This window comes from Thermobia domestica, chromosome 17 (assembly GCF_964235325.1).
Source record: "Thermobia domestica chromosome 17, izTheDome1.hap1.1, whole genome shotgun sequence".
Lineage (NCBI taxonomy): Eukaryota > Metazoa > Arthropoda > Insecta > Zygentoma > Lepismatidae > Thermobia > Thermobia domestica.
Genome location: NC_137470.1, coordinates 40,772,502 through 40,798,636, shown reverse-complemented (window position 1 = coordinate 40,798,636; position 26,135 = coordinate 40,772,502). Strand labels below are relative to the sequence as shown.

Genomic DNA, 26,135 nt, shown 5'->3' with positions numbered 1-26,135 from the left:
TAGTATCAAGTGTTTAATTACACTTAGGATATGGTTTCCAAACTTAGTTATAACCATAATATAGAAAATCATAAATAAAAGTAGCGTTTTGTTTACTTGTTTATTTATTTATTTATCGATACAACAGGCATTACTGCCCAAGTACAGTGTCTACATATAATACATAATTTTAAAGTTGCCACAATTAAAATTGCTTAATACATAATTACATAATTTAGTACAAAATCTTGAGTTAAAATAATACAGTTTACTTGATTTTTTTTTTTGCAAAATACGCAGTATTATTCTTTTGAACAACTTTTCACAACTATCAAATATATCTATATCTTCGTAATATTTACTGATTTTATTGTATTTAGCATAAATTCTCCAAGTAGGTGACATATGCAGTGCATTTGTACGTTCCTTCCTGCAGTAGAACAGGCCAATATTTTCCTTGCGTGTTTTGAGGGTTGGAACCTGTACCATTATCTTTGTAATTATGTCTGTACTGTCCATTTTGTTGTGTAAAAGTCTGTGCAAGAAAATGAGGTCGTTCAACGTCCGTCTTTGTTCAAGTGTCTGAAGTGTAAAGTTTCCAAGTAAATTATCATATGATTCATATTTTGCATAAAATCCTGTCCTTTTGTATGTGAGAAAACGTATGAATTTACTTTGTATCTGCTCATTTTTTTGATTACGGGTTTTCACGGAAGTGTTCCAAATAAGTGAGGCATATTCAAGTTTGGATCTTACGTAAGAATAGTAAAGTGTTTTCAAAGAAATAACATTCGTAAATTCTTTAGTTGTTCTGATAAGAAACCCAAAATTTATAAATGCATCTTTAGTATTATTTGCCACATGTTGCGAAAAGGTTAATTTTTTGTCAAATATCGCGCCTAAACCTTTAATTATATCTAATTATTCTAAACTTATTCCATTGATCGTGTAAGTAAAGTCATACGTTTTCTCACGTCTACTGTATGTCATGATCTTACACTTATTAATATTTACTGTAAGTCTATTGCTAGTACACCACTTTAGTATGTTAGTCAGATCTTGTTGCAAGAGTAGACAGTCATTTATACTTTTCACATGTACGAATATTTTCAAATCATCTGCAAAAAGTATTTTATGAGATTTTTTAATGTAACGTGGCAGATCATTCATAAATAATAAAAACAAAAGAGGCCCAAGATTATACCCCTGAGGGACTCCAGAATTTACTCGAAAGCTTTTGGTTTTATATTCTTTATACAAAACGGATTGCCTGCGTTCACGCAAGTAAGGTTAAAAAAATCATTTGGTCACTAAAATTGAACGTGGCAAGTTTTTGAATTAATATATCATGATCAACAGTATCAAACACTTTTTTCAAAATCCGAATATATAACGTCTGCTTGTCCATTGTTATCCAACGAGGAGGTTATGAAATCTGAAATTATAGTTAAGTTAGTCATTGTGGATCTTTTTTGTAGGAAGTCATGTTGATACATTGAAATTGCAGGTTTAACATGATGCATCATCTGATCATAAATGACACTTTCAAATACTTTTGCAGTTGTTGGTAATATAGCTACTGGACAATAGTTTTCTATACTATTTTTATTGCCGGGTTTTGGGACTGAACATATTATTGATTCTTTCAATATGTCTGGAAAAATGTTTGTCCTTATTGAGAGGTTAAATAAGGTATACAGCGGATACTTCAAAATATTACTACAACCTTTCACAATATAAGGTGGTATATTATCAGGTCCAGTTGCTTTATTCGGTTTCAGTTTCTTTATTGCATTTTCAATGTCTTTTGTACTAATCTCCGTGATATGGAATAAGTTATGGCGTTCCTCATGTAAATATTTTTTTGTTATGTGAGTGAATACAACTTTTAGTTAATGAGGAGGATTGATTGTAAATGAAATGGAAGTGTTGAGCAAAAGCTTTCGCAATTTCATCATTCATAGTCAGACTCTGTCCGTCATAGGTCATGGACTTAGTACAAAGATGTCGGGATTTATTTTTAATGTAGGTCGAGAAATGTTGTTGGTCTTGGGTTATATTATTTTCAGCATTGAGGATAAAGTCATTATGTGCTATAGCTATTTCACGTTTCACTTCCCTATGAGCCTGCAGTACTCGCTATAATGATATTGGTAATTAGTCGTTTCCCTCCCCTTGAGCCATTTTATGCGATGTTGCCATTTAAGTTTTATCTTTTGTATTATACTTTTAGTAAACCAGCAAGGGAAGCTTTTTTGCGTCGGCCTCTTTATGGAAATGCACTTATCAAATGTGTCATAAATTACTTTATAGAATTCCTCTACTGCTTTATTTGGACCCTGTAACATGTCACTCTGTTAGTTACCAAAAAAGAAAAAAGGTTGTAAGATATTATATAAATTCATTCTATTTCGAGTCTTCGATAAACTTGTTTCGTTTGTCAAATTTTGAATATAGCGCCTCTAGTGGCGATTGTTGTTACTTCACCCAGCACTTGAGTTATTCTCATTAGATGTGTGCTGGAAATGTACTCGGTAAAACCTAGTAATAGTAGGCTCTATCTATCGAAAATTTATAAATTATTCTAGTAAAGAGTGGTGCATATATTACATGTGAATTTAATTTGACATTCTAAAGTGTGGACTGTTATTTACTTAATATTCTGGTGAGTTGTTTAATAGTCTTCTTAAATCTAAATCGAATTCATATATGTTCTAATGGAGACTTAAATGTTTGATTAAATGGGATATAGACAGTTGTGTGTTAACCATACTTATAATTCCTATATTCGATATATGTATATATATTTGAAAATTCGGTACAATTATCCAAATCATTTTAGGTTGTCGTGGAACATGATTAAGTTGAGATTTATTGGAACTAATATTAATTTCATTTGCCTTTGATTTAATGTGTCCAAGCAGTAGCAGCGAGTTTAATGACTTGTAAGGAAATTTGTAGTGTCAATTGATTTTGTCATAAAGAAGAGCTTCCTAAATCATTGACTTATTACTTAACGAAACTAATATTAAATTCTTGACCTATTTATGATTTTGCGATTGGCCTAAATTTTAGGAAGGTTGTATGGTATTTGTATTTAAGCTGAACATATGGAGGTGCTTAGGATCTGTAGTAACTATTCTTAATTTGAAAATATATTTATTGTTTCTCAAATGTGGCGGGACTTCACCGGTGGGAGACCCGTACCGAGTAACGAGCTCCTATCTAAATAGAAACGTTACAACCCGTATATTCATTTAGATATTGCCAATCTATTATCGCTAACTCACTATAAAGATTAACATAATTTCCTTTCTTAAAATTGAAACCAAATGAATTTCTTTTGTTTTTTTTTTAGTCTAGATGGATTTATATGCAGAAAGCTTATACAAAGAGACGGGTGGTAATTATCCTCTTTAATTAATGGATACGGTTCTCTTACTACTGTTAGATTTGAAAGATTACTTATTACTAGATCTAATGTTCTCCCTAAATATTAGATCTATTTGTAACATTATTGGGCAATTCCATGCTATGATACAAGATAAAATAATACAGACTTTGGGATTTATTGGTTGATTGTAGAAAATCAAAATTTGTACCAGTTATTTCAGGCAAATTCATATCACCCACAGAGAGAATAGTGCTACCTATTGTACAGTTACTTTCCATAAAATGAAAAAAAAAATATTCGTATAAGGAAAGATCTGAGTTTGGTTCAAAATACACAACACAAATATAAAGCGGTTTGTAATTGATCATTGTTTACATGAGAATGCCCTCTGGGCTCTGGTCAGTAACAGCTACTTGACTTACTTCCAGGTTCTGAACTGCCAGCAACACCCCTCCAACCCTTGTTTTACCTCTTGTATTATAGTACCTATCTTTACGGTACACTAGGTATCTGTTATCAAAATACTCTGAATCAAAATAATCACAAGATAACCAGGTCTCTGCTATTGCTACAATATCATAATTGTTCAAAGAAATGTTGCTAGAAAACTCACATGCTTTGTTCCTAAGTGATCTCGCATTCATGTAATACATTAGAAAATGATCATTTTTTTGCGTTACTTGTAACACGCTTGCTGTTTTTAGTACGTAACACATCACTGCACTCACTTTGAAAAGTCTTACCTTGTTGAAGGTCATTCTTCCTTGTTTGTCAAGGGATGCTTCTTCCTCCAGGGCGTGGCTGACCTCTCCCCCTTCGAGTAGCATTCCTTGTTTGTCTCAAAGCTGGAAATTCTTCGTCACTCACCGCCACAGGCTCAGCAAGTGACCACACACTACAAGAAGGACCTGCAACTGCTGAATTCTTTGAAGTTTCTCCATTGTTCACACTCACTGAACACGCACCAAATATATCACTTAGTTGTCTTTAATTTGTATTTCGTAGGTTCTGAATAGTAAAAGATTTCCCATCAATATAAAGTTTATCAAATTGCATTCGTGCCCTTTGTCCGCGTGCCTTGGCTTGAATCCAGTATTCGTTGAGTTCTCTTCTAATGACTCTAACAGTATAGTAAAAGTTCTTACTTATACGCACAGGCACGATATGCATTTTTCAGTGTTTCCTCTTTTCTTTTATAGAATGCAAATTTAACAATGATCGGTCTGTTTTTACGCTTACCCATTCCGTGAGCTCGGTCTATATCAAACTGATTCAACTCAATTTGAAGTTTCTCTTTAGTAAAAGCCCTGATTAAGTTTTCACTTTGTTCCCATGTTTCCTTTTGGCCTTCTTCAATATTGTAGAATATTAGATTGTTTCTACGCGAGAAATTTTCAAGCTTATCTATCAAGTTTTGACTTATTTCCAACTGATTTTTTAGTTATTCATTTTCTTTTCGCACTGTTCTTAATTCATCAGCCAAGTTTTCTACCCGTTTACTTAACTCATTCGTTGTTGTACATAAGTTTGATATTTTTTTGTCCATGCCATCATGTTTAGAGACAACATCCTCTAATGTAACCGGGCCTGGGGTTAACTCCACTCCACTGATTATCAATAACATGACAAGTACTATTCCTACGAAATAGACATTCCCAATTGAGTTAAGTCGTTCACACTGTGTGTTGGTACACCGCAATCTCACTCTTCCGTACCACAAGCCTATCCTCGCTCGCCAAACCTGAATTTCAATTCCCATGTCGTCACGGTTCAATGAGTTCTGGAGATACCCGCTGTCACAACCTCTCACTACAATTCTCATCTGTATCTTGCAAAAAATATCGATTCTTCATTGTGCTAGAGAAAGTTAAACATTTAATGCATTTTTATTTATTATTTCTATGGTCTTAAAATATCTTTATGTCTTCTATAAAAAGACAGGGTATCTATAAAGATGATAACAAATGGTTGTGTTTGGACTATGAAATCAATATTCAAGAATTGTACGTGACTGTCTGGTTGACCTTATTTCCAGAACTTAGAGAAAGTGTATGAACTGACCACAACGATAACCTGATTTCACCCCATGATTCTTGAGGAATAATAGAAGAATGTACGTAATCAAATAATATATGGTAATGCATAGCTCGGTTAGGGAAAAAAGATTTCGTCATCTGGCTCTGTAGATGAGGTTCGGTTCATTCCGTAGTATGGATTACGTTAGACTAGTGCATGATGTTCATTCCATAGTATAGGTTATTTTACATTAGTCCATGAGGTTGGGTTCATTCGATAGTATGGATTAGGTTAGATTAGTGATTGAAATTAGGTTCATTCCATAGTTTGTGTTAGGTTACATTAGTTCACGAGGTTGAATTCATTCCATAGGTTAGGTTAGGTTAGATTAATTCATTTAAGGTTGGGTTCATCTCAAAATATAGGTTAGGTCAGAGTAGTGCATGATGTTATTTTATTCCATACTATAGGTTAGGTTAGATTAGTGCATTAGGTTATGTTAATTTCATAGTACAGTTTAGGTTAGATTAGTACATGATATTAGGTTCATTCCATAGTATAATTTAGATTAGTGCATGAGGTTAGGTTCATTCCATAGTATAAGTTAGATTAGTGCATGAGGTTAGGTTCATTACATAGTATAGGTAAGATCAGATTATAGGTTCATTCTATAGTAGAGGTTATGCTAGATTAGTGCATGAGGTCAGGTTCATTCCGTAATATAGGTTAGGTTAGATTTGTGCATGAGGTTAGGTTAATTCCATAGTACAAGTTAGTTAAATTAGTGCATTGACTTAGGTTCATTCCGTAGATAGATTAGGTTAGATTAGTACATGAGGTTATGTTCATTCCATAGACCATAATCTAACATTCGACACAATGGGAAGTTTGTATCTGTCCTTTGGTCTTTCTGTCCCACGATCTCTTGTATAATTTATTCGAGTTTAATCGAAAGTTAATATTTATCTTCCATCGACCTTAGGTCTTTGGTGTTGAAATCAATGAAAAATAAAGAGTGAAAGAAGATTAACCCTACGACTACCAGGTGGGTCAATTGGACCCATACGGATTCTTTTGTCAGCAATTATAATCATACTACGAGATTCCAGGTATTATCTTACTTTTTCCTGTTTGCATTCTTGTTTTAAATTACTTACGTGTTATTTTATTTCTGTAAGTCATGTGGTAGGTTTACTAATTTATATCATTAAGTCCCAAGTGGGTCCATGGGACCCTGACCTTTATTGAGTGCAAACATATTTGTTTAACTTGAGCTTCGGCTGAAATTGTGCATTGTAGATGACAACATTAGCATTTTAATGTTCTCCTAGCTATCGTGGTGAAGCTACAATTAAATACGAGGGCTGGAAAGAAATGCATGGCAACATTGTGTTATCCCCGTGCAAGGAGTATTATTCGTGCTGATTTTGTCAACACATGTAGATGGTATGTGGAGCAATACAACGCTTGAGGCAGTGCTGATGTAGGTTCTGTAGTGATACTAAGGAGTGTGTTGAATGTAGGTTGTCAAACACACCGCTCTAAAGGGGATGTTTTCCAAGTTAGAACAACGTGCATGGATAAAGATCGAATTGCAACGTGGAGAAAACTCCAGGGGATGTCACTCTGGAGTACTTGAAGCATGCGGTAATCACGTATTGCTGTATCGGATCGGATTAGGTTGCGGCGTTTCGCGCAGGATGTGATAGTGTGCAACGGGAACCAGGTTGATGTCGGCATGGGGTCGGAAACAGAGTCATTGCATTGATTCAATCTTTTTTTGTGTGTGGGCAGGAGGTGGACTGCCGGAGAATTGGCTAACGAAGTAGGAACAACCCACTACAGTATTGAATGTGACGCACAATGTCCTTGATTACGAAAAATTTCATCCTGGTGGGTACTGCACACATTAGGGGCGTTCGAAAATGGCACAGATATGCCCTCGCCTGTGATCATTTGGCACATTACAGACGGGAAGCTCGCGTGTTCTGGGACAGGATTATCGCACTTGACGAAATATGGGCGCGCTCTTATGAGCCAGAAATTAAGCATCAATCCAATGAATGGTGCTACACCTCACCTCCCCGACCCAAAAAGCTACTTCAGCATGAAAGTATGCGTAACCAGAGGGAAAGTGAATGTGATGCAGATAGTGGCACACGATGTACGTGGTGTCATATTACGGTGAGCAGTCTCTCTGAACAAGACCATAAATGCAGTGTACTACCACAGGTTCCTGGAACAGCATCGTCTTGCACTGCGCAGGAAACGCCCCAACTTCATAAGGGATCCACCCATTGTTTTGAATGACAACACCCGTTGCCAACATTCACCGAACAATAAGTCCATGTGACCTTAATTTGTTCTCTTAAATAAAAGAACCACTGCGACTTTGTAAAAAGTCTTTGGAAAATTTATATAATTTTATTTTATTTTATTTATTTTATTTTTTTTTTTGTTACGAAGGACACATTTCAGACGGTACATATCTATCTATGCTATGTATCTTAGTATTTACTACATCAATAAAAAGATACTTCACTTTTGTAAAAGAAAAAAAGCTAAACGTAAATGTATTTCATTGATGTTCTAGTTAATGAAATGCAAGATAGAAACAATTTACTGTTTAAATGCTCCTCTCTTCAAAAACTGTACATTATTTGGTAGAAAAAAGCAACAAAAAAGTCACCGTGGGTCTATTGTATATTTGTCTGTAGTATAAAAATTTGTCTGTAGTTCAAGGGTTAAATTTGTACTAGTTGGAAATTTGCAAAAAATACAAAATGTAAAAATAAGGCTACGTTCCAATATAACCTACAGAGAAATTAATCAACTTTGATACAATACAATGCAATATTTTGTTCAACATTTCCAACTTATTCCGGTTTCTTAGAGTTTAAATTTGTTAGAAATAAGTGGGTGAAAATACGTAAGTGTAAAAGCGGTTATTAAATCCCAATCTCTCAAACTTCCGAATTGGTACGTTGCTTTCAGTTGGAATCATTCAAATTTAAGGTACAAATTTACTACTGTTAAGAGATGTTTCAGTGTGTCGTCAGTATTTAGAAGATATGAAACAAATTGTCTGTTTTCTTGGACAGTTTAAACTTTCTCCTGTTAGATGTATTGAAATTTAAAAAAAAGTTGGAATTCTTAGCAGTCACAAATCTTGTCCGGGACCGGGTGGTTCAGTCCCTCAGTTTTCTGAATGACAAAAATAATTTAAGGTATTATTTATATATTTTTTTGAAGTTTATAGCAAACTCGTGACAGACTTTTCATAGTGTGGGGTGTTGCCGCCCAAGCTTTTACCTTCTATATCCACCACTGAGAACCGGCCAAAGCATAATACACATGAAGAACGAGAATTAAGGAAAGGAGCATGATGTATGTAAGGTTTACGAAAGGGAGCACAAAGTACGCTGAGCTGACGAAGGGGGCGACAGGTAAACGAGGTTGCGAATCACTGGGATAAAGCAATCAAAATATCTAATTATAGTAAAAAAAAAGAATTGTTACTTCTACTAATTAATTATTCTTCGTCGTACCACCCAAAATAAGCTGAACCTTTTTCGTTGAGTTCTTTCTACATCTTCTCATCTCATTGTGAGAGAGACTGTAATGTATTCTAGCATTCATTGTTTGTTTGTCAGTCGTAGCGAGGTTTCTAATTAGCATGTTTCTGATTCCGCGTCAAATTTGCATTGTGTAAATAATGCCATTTTGATTTTGTTTGTTCGTTGCAGTTATCACGTGCTACACGTGCTTCAACGTTAGTGACAATGAAGTGTGTAATAAATTCGCTATTGACAGGCCTTGCCCAGAAGGTAAGCTTTACTCTTCCTCCCTCTCTATTTGTTTTGTAATAATTTCTATGCGGTGGCACACGTACATGTTATATTGTATGTTCGCTCTTGAGAATATCGTAGTTTCTCAATGCATATACATGAATTACAGATGGTGGTCAGAAAAATCGAAACACCTGAACGAAATTGCAACTTACTAGATTAATATGGTGTCGGGCCAACTTTCGCCTTCAGAACAGCCTTGATGCGACGTGGGATGGAGGCATAGAGGTCGTGAATGGTAGCAAGTGGAATTTTACACCATTCCTCGTGCAAGGCATCGGCCACTTCTGTGAGAGAGGATGGAGGTGGAAATCGTCGCCGGAGTCGTGTTTCCAAGACGGACCACAGATGTTCAATTATGTTGAGATCTGGAGATTGGACGGGCCAGGGGAGGTGTTGAACTTCATCCCGATGTTCCTCAAACCACGCTGCAACAACGCCAGCTGTGTGAATGGTGCATTATCATCCTGGAAGATGGCGTCATTGTCCGGGAACAACATCCGGACCATGGGATTCAAGTGGTCTCCTAAAATTGCGACATAATCGTTGGCAGTGATTCGTCCACTAAGTGTGACCACAGGACCCAATGAAAACCACGATATGGCGTCCTACAGCATCACCGAGCCGCTGCCATGTTTCAGAGTTGGGCGGAGACACTGCAGATCATAAGCTTCTTCGGGCGTTCTCCACACATAAACACGGCCCGTGGTTGGGAATAGGGTGAAGGATGACTTATCCGACCATATCACACGTTTCCAGTCCTCAACGGTCCAAGTTACATGGTCGCGGCACCATTTGCGGCGTGCGAAAGCGTTATGGTCCCTGATGAGTGGTTTGGCCCGTGCAACACGACCCCGTAAGTTCATGTCATGTAATTCGCGGCGGACTGTGATTGTCGAAACAGGGTGGGGGAGGTGCTGATTGAGTTCCTCCGTCACTTGCTCCGTAGTGGCACGACGGTTCTGCGTGACAATGCGCTTTAATACCCGGCGTGACCTGTCACTCATGATTTTCTCCCGCCCACTTTTCTGCTTCCCCGATGTGGTTTTCCCGTGTGTTGTGTAGGCCGTCATCACCTTCGGCACTGTCCCCCGCGACACACCTAACACAGTAGCCACTGCCGTCACACACTCCACATAACCGCGCACCAACAATTTGCCCTCTTTGAAAATCTGAGAGGTCTCCCATTTTACACTACCTCCGTCTGCTGCAGCCACTGGACACTGCTTTTCCACTGTGCCTGACGTAGTATGGAGACCGCCTAACACACCACCACCAGCGGTCCGGCGCTGCGGGCGCCACGACACCACTGCCAACCCATACATCTGACGTGTTGCCAACTACAGGTGTTTCCATTTTTCTGATCACCATCTGTATGTCTAGATCGCAAACGCCTAGGACAGTGCATGAAAACTGATTAGATGGTTTTCAAATCTCGCACAAGATATTGGGTTATGTGGATGGATGGGAGTTCCATATCCCTTTCATCACTGCGGGTAAGCGTGGAGTCACAACTCAACGTAGGATTTGAACAATATGTGCTCCCACTGAGAATCGAACCAAAGTCAACCACACCAAAGGCATATACCCTAAACATATAACCAAGAGGAAACTTCCACATAAGGTGTTGTTTCTGATATGGTGGTCTATGTTGGTGTTATCTATCATGTCTTTGAGCTTCCTAGTGGGTAAGCGGTTAGTGTAGCGCTTTTGGCGCGGGAGAACTGAGTTCTATTCCCGGCGGGATCTCATGTGCTATGTATCCCACGTTAAGCTGTATGTCTATTTCTCATATAGCCTCGTTGCTGAAAGGGATGCGGAACACAAAATTAAATCATGTCTTCCTCGGCCGAGGCAAAACCATCACTACAGATCGTTTAAGCGCTTCAATTTCATGAAATGCACCGCATATTAGTACGGGAGCACCCACCAATGAACAACAAACATGATATTGCATAACAATGGATGATCATGAGTCAGTGAAAGATCCATAATTTGTGATTTTAATCTTTCCTCACTCGGCATACTCCACTGACATTTCTCTTACTTACTACAATTTCTTTTGACATCTCGATCATTTATTGGGAGGGATGACTTCGGGCGATGCATTGTATGGTTAAAGATTTTTTCGCATTACTATCTCCAGATTTCGTTCATCATGAATTTGATTTATCGGTTAAGCGATGGGAAAGAAGTGTGTTTGCCGCCGGATAGTGCTTTCACTCTCCAGGTATTGTAAATTTCCCCTTCGAATAGGTCCTCTTCTCTTTGAAATCGGTCTTTTCCACCCTTGGAATCGGTCTTTTGCAATTTTGAATCGGTCTTTTGCTACACTTAAAATCGGTCTCTTATTCCCTTTGGAAACGGCCTGACCCTCTTAGAATCGGTGCTTCCCATTTCGAATCGGTCTCTTCCCCCTTTGTAATTGGTCTTTTCCCCTTGGAATCGGTCTTTTTCTCCTTGAAATCGCTCTTTTTCCCTTTTGGGATCGCTCATTTTTACCTTTTGGAATCGGTCTTTTCCCCTTGGAGTAGGTCTTTGGCTCCACTTGTAATCGATCTTTTATCCCCTTTGAAATCGATCTTACCCTCTTGGAATCGGTCTTTTACTCCCTTGGAATCGGTCTTTTCTCCTTGGAATCGTGTTTTTCTCCCCTTGGAATCGTTGTTTTCCGCCTTAGAATCGGTCTTTTTCCCTTGGAACGGTCGTTTCCCCCTTGTAATCGACCTTTCTCCCCCTTGGAATCGGTCATTTTCCCCTTCTAATAGGTTCTTTGCTCCTTCGTATTTTGCACCCTTTGAAAAAAATATGTTGGCGTCCCTGGTTTTGAGTCCCAGATTCAGTTAGTCAAAAAAAAAAAAAAAAATCTGAAAAAGTTAATATTACGTCTCAATCTAAATGTTTATTTTTACGTATTTTAATCAAGAAGAGTTTGAAAACCAAGGAAAAGCAGCACTGCCGAACCGGAACTACAGTAATACCATTTTGCTCTATGGTTGTTCTTTTGAAATGGGAGCAGTTGTTCTTTTGAAAGCAGTTGAGAATCGATATCTCATACTCAATTCCGACGGGGTGGTGGCACTGTATCTTCTTCAAAAAGCTACCGAGTTGTTTAATTTCCCCGTTGTTTACGTAGGTTTCGTACATATAGACTGATTTTTTTTTTTTTTTTTTTTTTAGGTAAAGATTTTGTCTGGCGAAGGTGATAATTACATCTCCAGTTTTCCAAAATAAAACAAATAGGCCTATACGACTTATGTATCATTTTTTTTGTTTCTCAGAACGAATGGACCTATATTTTATTTCCAACCATTTCTTAACCATTCTTTCGTTTTCGTTAATATAGAAGCTTTAATTAATGTGCGCGTATGGTGATGCTAATGGAAACTTGTAAAAAAAAAAGAACGTGTTTTCGCGCTCAATTAATTATTCATAGTTTCTCCCTTTTTTCCCAAACGTATATTTTACTCTGTCACCATTTCTTTCTCTGTCTGCACGTGTATACACAAGAGTGTGTGGCCTAGAATGTTTAAGCCACAGAAGACACTTCGCCGGGGAGTTTGTTGTCCAACGGATTTGTAAACATGGAAGACCAGTAATAAGGGGATTAAAATAAGCTTTTCCCTAGAGATCCCAATGAGTAGTTGCATACCTCATTAACACACCAAAAATATGCAGTGCTCGATAAACGGGTAAAACTTCATGAAATTACACAAGGATTAGCGTAGGATCCGTGGTGTTCTTTGTTTTATTATTTGTGAAAGGAAGCCGTTTAACAGTGAAAATATTTATTGTTATATGCCCTCGTAGCTTTATTCCTAATGTAAGAGTATTTCCGTTAGCCTGCATGTCACACTTCGGGACAATTCTTTTTGTGTGTGTTTTAAATAAATACTACGAGAGTAATATTGAAGACATTAAGTTAGTGGCTAGATACCCATATCTCACACAAATGGAAATTAAAAAAAAAAATGAAATTAAATCTTTGAGTTTAACGTCGTACGTTATGCTCTTTGGCGAAGGCAGACGATGATTAGAGCAATCGAATGATGGTAGACGAGTTGGTGAAACTAGAAAGTGGGAGGAAACGGGAGTACCCCGATAGAACCCACTGGCAAGGTGTTGTCTAATAGAAGCATACTTGGAAGGGGATCGAATCAGATACCCCAGAAACCAGAGATAAGCTCTCTATCACTGAGCCACCATACCTAACCAACTGGAAATTGAGGTTACGTGAATTTACATCACTCGACTGGAAGGAATATGTTACCTTTCAACGTAAGCCAAGACATTATTCTTTCTACAAATTTGTTTTCGTCTTTTATTGTTGTTACGAATGTAAAATAACATTACTATATATCGGTGAGATTCTCTTCATAAATGAATACATTCTTAATTTCCAAATATAAAAAAATTCATAATTTTTTTTTTTAGGCACAGCCTTCTGTCATACAGTGCATGTGATGGACAAAGCATCAAAGCAAAGCACGCTCGTCAACAAAAGGTGTGCTCTCGCATCGGAGTGTACATGGAAGACTGTTGGATGCAGGTCAACCAAAAACGAAACGGTAAGTGTCTCAAAAATAGTTAATTATCTGTTGATATCAACGATATCAAAGGCATTGGGATAGAAGACAAATGAAAGAATATGGAGTACATCTCAGTGGCACAGTTTTCTCCTCTGCTGCCTTGAATCAGTTTAGTCCAAAATTATGTGTAAGTGTGATGAACAACATGGTACCCTGGAGGTTTTTCTCTCATGTTCTTCATTCCACTGTTTTTTTGTCTTTAAGCACTTACATTTCCTACCATTTTTTTCGCGACAGTGCACACAATTACAACACTTGAAGCCAAAAGAATTTCCTTTATTAACAATAATAGAAAGCAGTTGGTTTACTAAAGATTTTCGGAGAACCATAACTTATAACGAAGTTTCCACCACTAGTCCCAATTTACTTCTGCCATCACCATTGCTTACAAGGGATTGCTATCCAACTTCTCGACGAGTATTGCATTGAAACTTACACAAGTGGAAGGCTATGTTGAAAGATGGAAAAATGCTTACTCCTACGATTGATTATCAACGTCTTAGAACAGGCATTATAATGGTCTTTCCCCATACCCCTGAAACTTGTGTACTCTTGTCATAGATGCCTTGGGTGGAATATGAATCTGATACACTGCAACTTGTTTTCCCACCAAAACAAATGTTGCAAACTCAAGACGATAACAGTTGGTGGTAATTGTGATCTCTGGGACGTTATTTATGCGAATTGATGTCAAATTGAGTACGATATGCGATCGTAAGTCAAAACGAACACGTTTACCCGGTAGAAAAAAGAGACACGCTGAAAACACAACGCAAAAATGGCTTATAATAATAATAATAATAACTGCTGCGTTGTGTTTTCTGTGTGCCCTTTTCTACACCGGGTAAACGTGTTCGTTTTAAACTTACCGTCTCGCGTATCGTGTTCAAGTTGGCATCGATTTGTATAAATGTATACCAGAGATCGCAATTACCACCGACTGTTATCTTGAATTCGCAACATTTCTGTTCCTGAGATAACAAGTTCTAGTGTATAATACATATTTCTTTGGTGTGTAGTCGAAGGAGTTTAAATCATTTTTTGACCGTTTTCAGTTTGTGATACAATGTTGACAATGAAAACTGAGTATTTCGTTTGGATTGTTGGCGTATATGTCTGGATGCAAAGGTAAATGTCACTCAATCATATTGTTTTATCATTTAGCGTAATAAGGTCATATGTCGACGTATTTTGAACTTGGTTTTGGTTCTGCTTATTATTTTTTTTTTTTGTCTCTAATCCTTTTTGACGATGCACGAAAGATCTCTTTTGTACAATATGTTTATTCTTCTTTTATTCTACAGAAATATATTTTTACTAACGAAAATCAATTTTAAAATATCCAGATATTTTTCAGATTTTAGAAGCAATTAGTACTATGTAATTAAAAGTAAAGAGGTTACTGCGATGCGATAAATAAACTAGTGATATCTAATTAAAAGGACAAAGTTCAAAATGATAAACAGATGTAAATAATGAGTGTGTAGTGACATAGTAGTTTACTTGTTGAAACTTATACTTAATTCAGTTACAATAAGCAGTTTCATATTTCCCAGTGCTCTTTTTTTTTCTTACTGCTTTTAATAGGTTGCTTTTATTCGTGATTGGTTATCAAGATTATATAATTTTCCAAATTATCTTCTTATTTGAATCTTATGAATTTATTCTAAAGTGTAAGTAATTCGATATTAAAGTAACAATAAAAAAATAAAACAGTGTTTTATGATTCAAGTTGGTAAAGTATTTCCTTTAAAAACTGTTGGAATTAGCGTAAAGATACATTTTCCGTACAATATTTGAGTATCTGTAATTTTGTTCAAAGTCGAGTATTAAAGTTAAAACTTTTACTACAGTTCTGTCTCATATAGATGGATATTTTATGAAATCTAACTTTATATTCCATGTTCCACAACATATATCATACTTCAAACCTTGCCAGATTTACAAAATTTACTTTATATATATACAGGGTGTTTAATAAGTAATGGTCATAAATTAAACCGTAGATAGTACACGCCAAAACTAACAAAAAAGTCTTAGTAAACATGTGTCCGCAAACGCTTCGTAACGGGGATAGGGGCTGTCGAAAGTGTGAGAAAATGAAGTTTAGAGACGAATATCTCAAAAAGTATGAATCGGACAGAGGGCGGTCCAATGAATGACTATCGAAGTCAGACCTACGCTATACAGAAATGCATGGTTGATAACTCTGCAATGCGCGCGCAAGGGATTCCCCAAAGAAACGGAGGGATTTCCGGAAAATTGTCCAAGGAAAGGGGGATCGAGATGAACATCGAGGGCGATTCTATCCACCAGTAATTCATAAATCGTGGTACCAGGTCGAAAGCTCGAAAAGATACAAAATGGCGGACAATGTTTACGTGCCGTGTGTGGTTGCATAACCAGCAGGAAATGAGAGTGTCAATCGAAGAAAGGTGGTGGTGCATGTTGTGAACTACTTCAGAGCACATTCCTAAGACGAATGCACATGTACAGAGTAGTCCTTTACTGTACCAATACCAAGGTAAAACAAACGATGCGCGAAAATGAATGGAATGGCCGAAAGGAACACTGGTAGAACATGGAAGCCAGCTGGAAATACTGAATCGGGGTTGCAACAGACGTTGAGCTCTCCTTGGGTGCATGATGTTGCGGGTTCAAATCCGCTGAAGTGCCCACTGAATGCAGTGGTTCTGATCCCAGATTTTCCAAATCATAGGTACCGTCCTTCAAAGCTCCTAAGCTCGTTTAAAACAACAATAACTCAATCAATCGAGCGCCTGTAGGTTGCTCATTATTTCTTTCATCCCCTGTACGCATACGTAAAGAAAAAAAACTGTGCACGCAGTTCTTGTGAAGCAGCTGGTAAGCGAGAAAATATGGAATGGAAGAACACTACATTGTTTCGATTACAGACGTGAATTGGAAACATGCTTGCCTTTCCACGTTTGTTTATTATGTTGTCTAAAGGGTTCTGCTACAGGTCTACATGCTTTCGTCGTACCGGAGTAGTCGCTTGGGAGAATGATTCAGAGTGTAGTGGTTCGTTGTCTTCACTTGTCTTTCTCGCCTACAGTGAATGTAGTAGTTCTGTGTGTTGAAGAGGTGTCAAATACGCGTGCCTTTACAGTGTTGTGGATGTACTTACTTCACCATATTGCGGGGAACAGTGCAATAGTTTCAGTAGTGTTGGAAAGCCACGGGGATACTATTGTGCAGTGTTAATTAGTGCTATTAGTATGTTGCTAAATTATTGCTTACCTTGCCATTGATACAATGTACAGTAATATTGAGTATGCTGACATGCACTTTATGTACGGGAAAGCATACAGGAATGCGGTAGAGGCCGCTAGGTTATATCGCGATACTTTCCCTACGAAACAGCAACCAGATCAGCAACCACACTTCAATTGCCTCTCTCATTTCCTGCTGGTTATGCAACCACACATGGCACGTAAACTTTGTCCGCCATTTTGTATCTTTTCAAGCTTTCGACCTGGTACCACGACTTATGAATTACTGGTGGATAGAATCGCCCTCGATGTTCATCTCGATCCCCCTTTCCTTGGACAATTTTCCGGGAATCCCTCCGTTTCTTTGGGGAATCCCTTGCGCGCGCATTGCAGAATTATCAACCATGCATTTCTGTATACTGTAGGTCTAACTTCGATAGTCATTCATTGGACCGCCCTCTGTCCGATTCATACTTTTTGAGATATTTGTCTCTAAACTTCATTTTCCCACACTTTCGACAGCCCCTATCTCCGTTACGAAGCGTTTGTGGACACATGTTTACTAAGACTTTTTTGTTAGTTTTGGCGTGTACTATCTACGGTTTAATTTATGACCATTACTTATTAAACACCCTATATATATATATATATATATATATATATATATATATATATATATATATATATATAAACAATAAGAAGCATGCATCAGTGTTAATACTGTAGCTATAGTGAGTACAGTGCGATGTTCAGTTATAATCGGAGACTGGATGTTTAGGTATAAATACCTGGAAAATAGGCTGGCAAATTGACACTTAAAATTTGAAAAAAAAGGCGGTAAAATATGCACTAAAATGTAACTCGAAATAATGAAGATAAATACTCAATACAACAGAAAAACTAGATTCAAGTCTTAAACATGTTTATAGAATTTAGAAAAAAATACCTTTCTATTAATATCTTCTTTTAATGCAAATATAAAAACTAAGCTTGATATGCCTTATCTATCTATCTATCTATCTATCTATCTATCTATCTATCTATATATATATATATATATATATATATATATATATATATATATATATATATATATATATATATATATACAGCGCCGGATTGAGGATTTTCTGACGAGCTGCACCAATAACTACCACTGCATTTGAATCAGATTTTAAATTTTTAATTCGTTTAGGCATCTGTTGTGTGAATGAGAAACCTTCCTTGGTGAACCCTTTTCCTTGAACCATCAGAAAAAAGACTTAAACTAGTACTTTTAGAAAACTCTCCTTTCTTTTAAACCTCAAACGGAAACACGACTGGAGAATGTTACAGAAAAGTGTGGCTATTTTCACTGCTAGCTTCTCATTCTTTATAGTGTATATTTACAGTGAAAGTGAGTGCAAGAGCTACGGTGCAGCCCCTATATGTAGTAATGTACCACGTGCTTCTCTAATGTAAGTTTGTAGGTGTTATTTATATTATATAAATGATATATTTTCCCAATGAAGGCTCATTTTGAAAAAAAATGGATATAATAGTCAACATTAGGCATTAAAGCAATTATTTAGGCAGTAAGAAGCGAAACAGGCAAAGTAAGCAAAAATAAAATTGGCTTAAATCGAAAGTATGACCCCCTTATATACTTTAAAAGGTTATTTTTGATCATATTTTTAATATTAAATAATAGGCATTTTGCCTAACATCCAGTCTCTAGTTATCATCAAAATAATAAAATTTTACAGTTCTCCTCACCAAGCTCTAAATAGGGGAATTTGTTAAATTTTGATACTAAAATTAAGAAGTAATATTCACCTGTTAGTGTTTGAACCTATTAAGTCTTTACATACTAAGACACAAAATTGAAGAGCGAAAGTCCTGAATAAAATGGTGTTCGCTGCAAGGTTTTTGAACAATCCAATCCTAAGATATACAACTTTACACTATCGTCTAGAAAGTCACTAATTGGCACGCGGTGCTCAACAAAAATTACCACCATTCACAAACGGACTCGATTATTTATTTTTCTGTAAGTTTTGTGTTGCCAATTAATATAGTAATAATATATAAAAATGCATCTAAAATGATCAAGCGACCCTTACTGGATTACTGCATGTGGATTGATTCTTAAGTAAGTGATAATTTCTAGTATGCTTTAGAGATTTTATGGGGAAATTTGTTAAAAAAAAAGTGAATACAGAACAAAAGAAGAAAAATTGGTAATGTTAAAGTTTTGAATGTGTACGAACAATAAAAGTAATATTTAAAAAAAACATTATGCATTCATTACCTTCTTAGAATGCTTCTTTGTTGGTGCTAAATGCAAATTCCTGTTCCTTTAAAAATGCATTTTCTTATAGCCTACCAATACAAAATAAATCCTAGCGAAGACGAAGGTTAGAATATCAAATGAACTTCTTCTTTCCTTTCTTATTATTATTACCGAATTCAAATTAAATTAAATGAAATCTTTGAGTTTTACGTCCCACGGTTATGCCGGCCAGGCTAAAGGAGACGGTGATTATGAGAAATGAATGAAGTGGTGGAATGAAGAAAGTGGGAGGAAACGGGAGAACCCCGAGGAAACCCACGCACACGATGTCTGTTCACCACAAAGTTCACTTGGCGGGGTCAGAGATTGAACCCGGTACCGCAAGCACCGGAGATGAACGATCTACCACTGAGCCACCGCAGCCCCTTAATACCAGATTCACTTTGTTAATACAACTATAATATTTTTTGTTTTAGTTTGTTGAAAATAGAAACTCCTGAAACATTAAAAATTGTCCTAAACAGTGTTCAGCAGATCTTTTTAGAGTTTTATATAAATTGTTCCTATTTCTATGATTTAATATTTTTAGGTAGTCTAAACATTTCCGGTTGATATTTAATAGTTTTTTTTTAGGTTGTTCTATCCCGTTTTATTCTGAAGCTTTCTTCTTACGAATACATATGTTTGCCAATCTTTAAGAATCTTTGTCGAAATCAAAATATCGACAGTGATGTTTCAAGATTTTCATTTGAAATGTAAATACATGAATATCATATTTTCAGTGATGTTTTATAAAAAAAATAACATTTCATCTCTAGATAATATTCAACATACTTCTGAGAACTCAAACTTTTTTGTCCATTTTTGAAGTTAGAAGACCAGTCTTGAAAACGTACATGTATACCACATTAAACATGTAATTATATTTATATTCATAGCTATAATGGTTATAGTAAGCTTTATTTTTGTTTTCAGATTTGCACCTCCTGCTGTGATGAACAGTATTGCAACGAAGAAGTTCCTACAGATTCTTCCAACGCTATTTTGATCAATACTCACTCGCATAGTCAGCAGAAACACTTAAATACATGGTTATTTTTCTCCTGTGCACTTTCGGCCATATGGCCAATGTGGAGACATTATGAGTTGACATGACAATAGGAGCATTAGTTTCTAGTTATTTTTATTAGCATGCCTAGCGAAAAAAAAAATATAAGAAAGAAATTGTTTGTGTTCAATGTTGCATATCCTGCACACATCGTTAAAAAATAGCTCATTTGTTGCTATTGTGCCATAATATATTTCTGATAAAACATCTGTGTCATTTCCCAAAGTGTTGAACCTATACAAATGAAGAAGAAAAGATTCTGCACAGAATCAGCATGTTCAAATTGCTGTTATTTACTGATTTATGGGGATAGTGTTACCAGAATGGATTTAGCTGTAAACACTTGGTGCAATGATTATCAGCTTTTTTGTTACCTGCTGTTCCTATATGAGGACCAATGTTTAAGGAAGAGCGTTGAAAAACACAGGTAAACATAGTCAAACAGTACCAAAGTTTTTAAGAGTGTATACGTTAAGCATTTGCTGCCATATTTGATAGTCCAGAAAACACAAACTTGAGAATTAGATAGCACTTATTGTCTGCAAAAGAAAGTACTGTTATATGTAAAGGTGATGTTTATACGAATCGGACATTTATCTGATTTCATATAGCACATTGAAGCTGGAATAAGCTTAAATCAGTGCACCATAATCACAGATTGTTTACTCGAACATGTAAATTTTGTAAGTTTAGTCACAGTCAAATTCTTGATTTATATTTTAAGAATATTGAGCTTACCCTTACTCAAAACAAGAAAACAAATAAGATATCATTGGCAACAATATTTTCATATCAGAGAATTATTTAATAGTCTCATATGTAGATTTACGCCTCTGGGAAGAAGAGGCAAGCATTTTGTGTTCTGTTAAATAAAAAGTTGATGGATAAAATTCATCAAGCGCTTCGTGTTAAGTTTTGTACTGTTTAAGATAGATGAACATTATATTACTTAAAAAATGACTGGAAGAATTCAAAATGTTTTTGAAGAAAATTGCTGGGTAGAACAAGGAACTAACAAAAAGTATTAGTGGAGTTTCCGGGGTGGTTAAATAAAATGGTTAAATACAGAAAAACAAGAATACTATACAAGTAACCAAGAAAGTTTTGTTGCTTTTTCACCCACCACCTTCGAACAGCGATATGTCACCTAATACGTACCTCGAAAATCAAGAATAATCCCCACCAGCATCTGCCAACTTTCTGAAAGGCCATGGATTCCATTACGGTAGAACTTGGTTGGCCGTGAAACGAAGAAGGTATAAAGTGCATTTTGCACTTTTACTAGGGATTTGAACTGGCGTTCTCTAAGGTGATTGTCCAAAGAATGGAACATATGATAGCCAGACGGTGCAATGTCCGGAAAGTATGGCGGATGTAATAATGTTTCCAATCCAAGGCAAAGAATCGTGTCCCGCGTCATCCTATTCACCTGACGCTTATCATTGATTCACAAGTGCTTGCTCCAGAGTTTTTATTTTTTTCTTGAGCACGGCTCAACTGCTGACAGTCCACAGTTGCATTGATGCTCTGACCAGCTAGTAGCAGTTTCCGATGCACAGTACCGCAAGCAATCCACCAAACACACAAGTGGGCTTTCTGGTACAGTGCTGGTTTCTGCTGTTTTGGAAGTGGTTCATGGACTGCTAACCAATCATGACGGCGCCTTGGAGCTTAGTACAGAAACCACTTCTCATCACATGTAAACACCCTGTTCAGAAATGGTTCATCCTTCAGACGACAGCAAAGGAACACAAGTGTCTGCTCGCGTTGCCTTATGGCTCAGATTCAAATTATGTGGGATACACCCCACTACCCAACTTTTAGTGTTTCCCAAGTTGATGGAGGTGTTGCTGAATGGTTTCTCTACTTACACTGAATTGTAGTCCCAGTTCTTCACATGTCTGGCTACTGTTCGGTCCAATAGCTGCCTGAACATCTTCATTTTTTACATTTGTTGGACTTCCGGCACCTGGCGCGTCTTCGAGTGTTTCGTCACCGTTCGTAAAGTTGTTAAACCACTGCTTCACTTTCCGGGTACTCAAGACATCCTCACCAAAGGCCTGGCATTCTTCTCCCCGCTGCAGCAGCGTTTGACCTAAGTTTGAACTCGTACAACATACACGCCGTTATGACGCAGTGTGGAGGTCCCATGTTCACTCTGTCCTTACGCGAGTTCATGGTCTAACTGAACTGCCACAACCGGGCAGTATGTTGGATATACCTATACCAACAACTGACCCTCACCTTATCTCCATTCGCATTCATCTAACGGTATGAGAGCCAATTGAACACAGAATTTCCCAAAAAGCGACAGAACGTTCTTGACTACCTTTATTTTTGTAAAGAAATTGCCTTCTTAGAGATGTAATAAAAATATTTTTGAGAAACTAACATTCCAAGGATAAAGGTTTATTAAAAATTGATGGAGGTCTTGAAGATAAAAACTCTTATGCGAAACGAACGGATTAGTAGGGTGGGGGTTTTTTAGAATACGGAAACTCCTAACTTCGGAAAACGAACTCTCAATCATAGCTAAATCTCTTGTTATGATACCCATTTTGGTTATTTGCTTTCGTGTTCTCAGTTGTCAACCATCATTTTGTAACTCTAAACCTGAAACCGTATTTTCAAATATATGAGGAAGTTCTTAAACATTAAAAGAATGCATAGAATACAAAATGCATGCATATAATTTTAACCTTAATATGAAATAAATTCACGTTACTTTATCTCGTAATTGACATGTCTTTTTTGTGACTTACGAGTATCTGTTCTACTGGAGTGACTGTTTACGCCTTAGTTTTACAGCAATATTTGCTTTCGTTTTCGAATTTTCATTTATTACTTATCCGAGTTTTATCAAAATAGTAATGAGAAAGCGTATTAATCGTAATATGTTGAGAGGAATGATTGATTAATAGAATGTTGACAACCCATCTGCCTCCTGTATGTTTAGTTCCAAATTAAAAAAGAAGTGCTAAAGACTGAAGTTCTAGTTGACAGGATTATTGGTATTACGTAACTTTGTGGACAATTATACCTGTAGTGGACATGATTAATCTTTGGCATAAGTTTGAAATTTTCACGGCACTTCCTTCAATGTATTTATATAAAAATACATATGTACCGTGTCATGCGAAAAGGAATTAAACGCCACTTTCGTACTTTTGAGAAAATTACGTTTAAAGGTTGATGTCCAGCATTAGTGTAGCCGTAATCAAAAGTGAAATTATGTTTCTTTTTTTGGAAAGGTGTTGGTTTCCCTCTCTTTTCGATTGTGCAAAACGTTCTAATGTTTATCAGGAACCAATCGTCGCATTTACGTGGATTTTCAAAATTTGGCGCTTAGTTCACTTTTGCATAACACGGTACATATTTGTATCACACCAATGTTACTATATCGAATTGACAATCAGATGTATCAATGGCCAGTTATTACCAAGCTTAGATCAATAATATAGGGTGTACGAGGTTAATCTGAATACGGTAATGCAAGCACTGTATCTCAAACGAAAGTGCCATTCCGTTCTAGAGAATTAGGAAACGTTGTCGTCGAATAACTTGAACCACGTATCTCACTAAAGTACTGATTTCATGAGGTGTCGAAACGTTTCAAATCACTCATTCCTTTCTGAAATTTGTGTAAATTTTACTCAAGTCGTAGGTTTCTCAAACACCCAAATGTGTTAACGGTGAAAATGTGTGCTTATGTTCAAACAATTTATATGTGTATGTTTGAAAGCTTGTATGCGTGCAAGTAAAGACTTAACAATGGACCTCGCAAAAATAGGGTCACAACATTTTTTTACGATTAAAAAGTAAGTGAATGATAAGTTTAAAGTATAATACCAGAGAAATATGTAAGTGTAAAACTGTGTGAAAATGCGAAAATGTATTTATTTATATGCATGACTGCTCAAAATAGTATTTTTGTGCCAAAAGTAGCTTTAAAGAGTAATATGTATACAATGTTATCTCTATATGAAAAAAAATATATAGGCCTACCTATCATACCACTAGCACAAGAAAATGAATGAGAAAGTACTTCTTACTTATAGTACAGTGTCGCCCATAATTATGTACACGGTGTTTCAAAAATTCTCAAAAATGTTTCAAAAATGTAAAGAAAGTAGCAACGTAACTTGAACACAAACACAATACTTTCATGCCTTTGCTTACAAGAATTTTAATCTCTGTTCTCCATTGCATGTTCTACCAATGCACCATCCAAACCGATGCACGCCTGGAGACAAAGAGCAACGTTGTCACAAGCAACTTGACAGACTCGTACTGGTACCCTGTGGAACTCTTCTGTGATAGCTTACATTAGTTCGGTCAAATTGCGTATGCGATGTAGATAAACTTTGTTCTTTAAAACACTCCATAAGAAAAAAGTCAGATGTTTTGAAATCCGGAGATCGAACTGGCCACTCCACAGACCCACGTCAACCGATTCAGCGGTTCGAGAATGCTTCGTTAAGCAACTCTAGTACTGGTATGGCATAGTGTGGCGGTGCTTCATCTTGCTTCCACAAGTGACTGTTATCCCCACTCTAAGGCTACACAGCGTTGCCATATCGAAATTCTTTGTCCTGAATGACAAATACTATAGTCAGTTAAATATATACGTAATTGTGGACCACCCTGTACTTCAAAATTCAATTGTTTCTGAGCAAGCATCCATGTAAGCATTAGAAATCAGGGCAATTGAAAAAAATAGTTCGAGTTCCATGTGATTACTAATTAAATATAATCTTGTTAAAAAAAAAGAAAAAAACTGCCCACCCAAATCTTCTAGGAAAGTTCTGCAGTTGGAATTGACAAACAAACACATATTTCTTCTGGCCAATAAAGACTTTTATTTATAGCCAAATTATTAAAATTTCCTACGTACGCTTGCCAAAAGAAATCGACTTCTAAATCAAGTTGGATGGTCAAGATGTTTTGAACAAGGTTGTACATTTCACTTTAAATTTATGTTCATTTAAATTCGGAATATTAGTGTAAAATATATGTCTATGTAAAAAGCATATTTAGTATGTACCTTTTTGTTGTCATTCAATATTCCTGACGAAAGGAGATTAAGAGTTTTTGAACCTAAAAGTAATATCGATAGGGAATATTCACTGTCATTAAATTTTTTGGCATAATTAGCACACTTTGTTTAATCACAAAATCTGAGTGATTTCAATTCATAAAATTTACTGTGTGTGTATAATTTTTATCTTAAGAAATCAATGCATAGAGATCTACGTTGTTGTCTATAAACGGTAAATATTCCAGTGTTCCAAACTCCAAACATATTTTTGTCTCGTCACTTCAGTTTACCTCTATAATAAATAATAAGTAAGAAAGAATGCGTCTTACTAAAGAATAAATACAATAAATGAATGTAATTATGATTTATTTGTCTAGTTACTTCTTCCAAGTGAATCTTGTGTTTCTAAAGTATTCTGCGTGTACTTAAACAGCGATGTATTAATTTATTGTAATAAAATAGTATGTAAAAAATGCGTATTTCTATTTTAATCCACAATCGAACACAATATGAGTACTAGTACTATTGTTTTGTGACATGATGATGTACATCATAAAATCAAGACATATACAGAAACGAATAAACAAACGTAACTTTTCTTCGTCCTTGTCATATAAGGCTCCTTTTCTTACATTTAGAGAGTTTTGAAGTGTATTGC

General features: G+C 36.3%; 1 protein-coding gene across 1 annotated transcript in view; it reads left to right on the top strand.

The window, feature by feature from the left end:
- The window catches only part of LOC145674380 (ly6/PLAUR domain-containing protein 6B-like), a 168,091-nt gene extending 142,161 nt beyond the window's left edge, over positions 1–25,930 (top strand). The window contains exons 3-5 of the mRNA XM_081744354.1: positions 9,136–9,216; positions 13,672–13,805; positions 20,307–25,930. Coding sequence (XP_081600480.1) covers positions 9,136–9,216; positions 13,672–13,805; positions 20,307–20,486 — 395 coding nt within the window. The 3' untranslated portion in view covers positions 20,487–25,930. The remainder of the gene's footprint in view (positions 1–9,135; positions 9,217–13,671; positions 13,806–20,306) is intronic.
- The last annotated feature ends 205 nt before the right edge of the window (positions 25,931–26,135 follow it).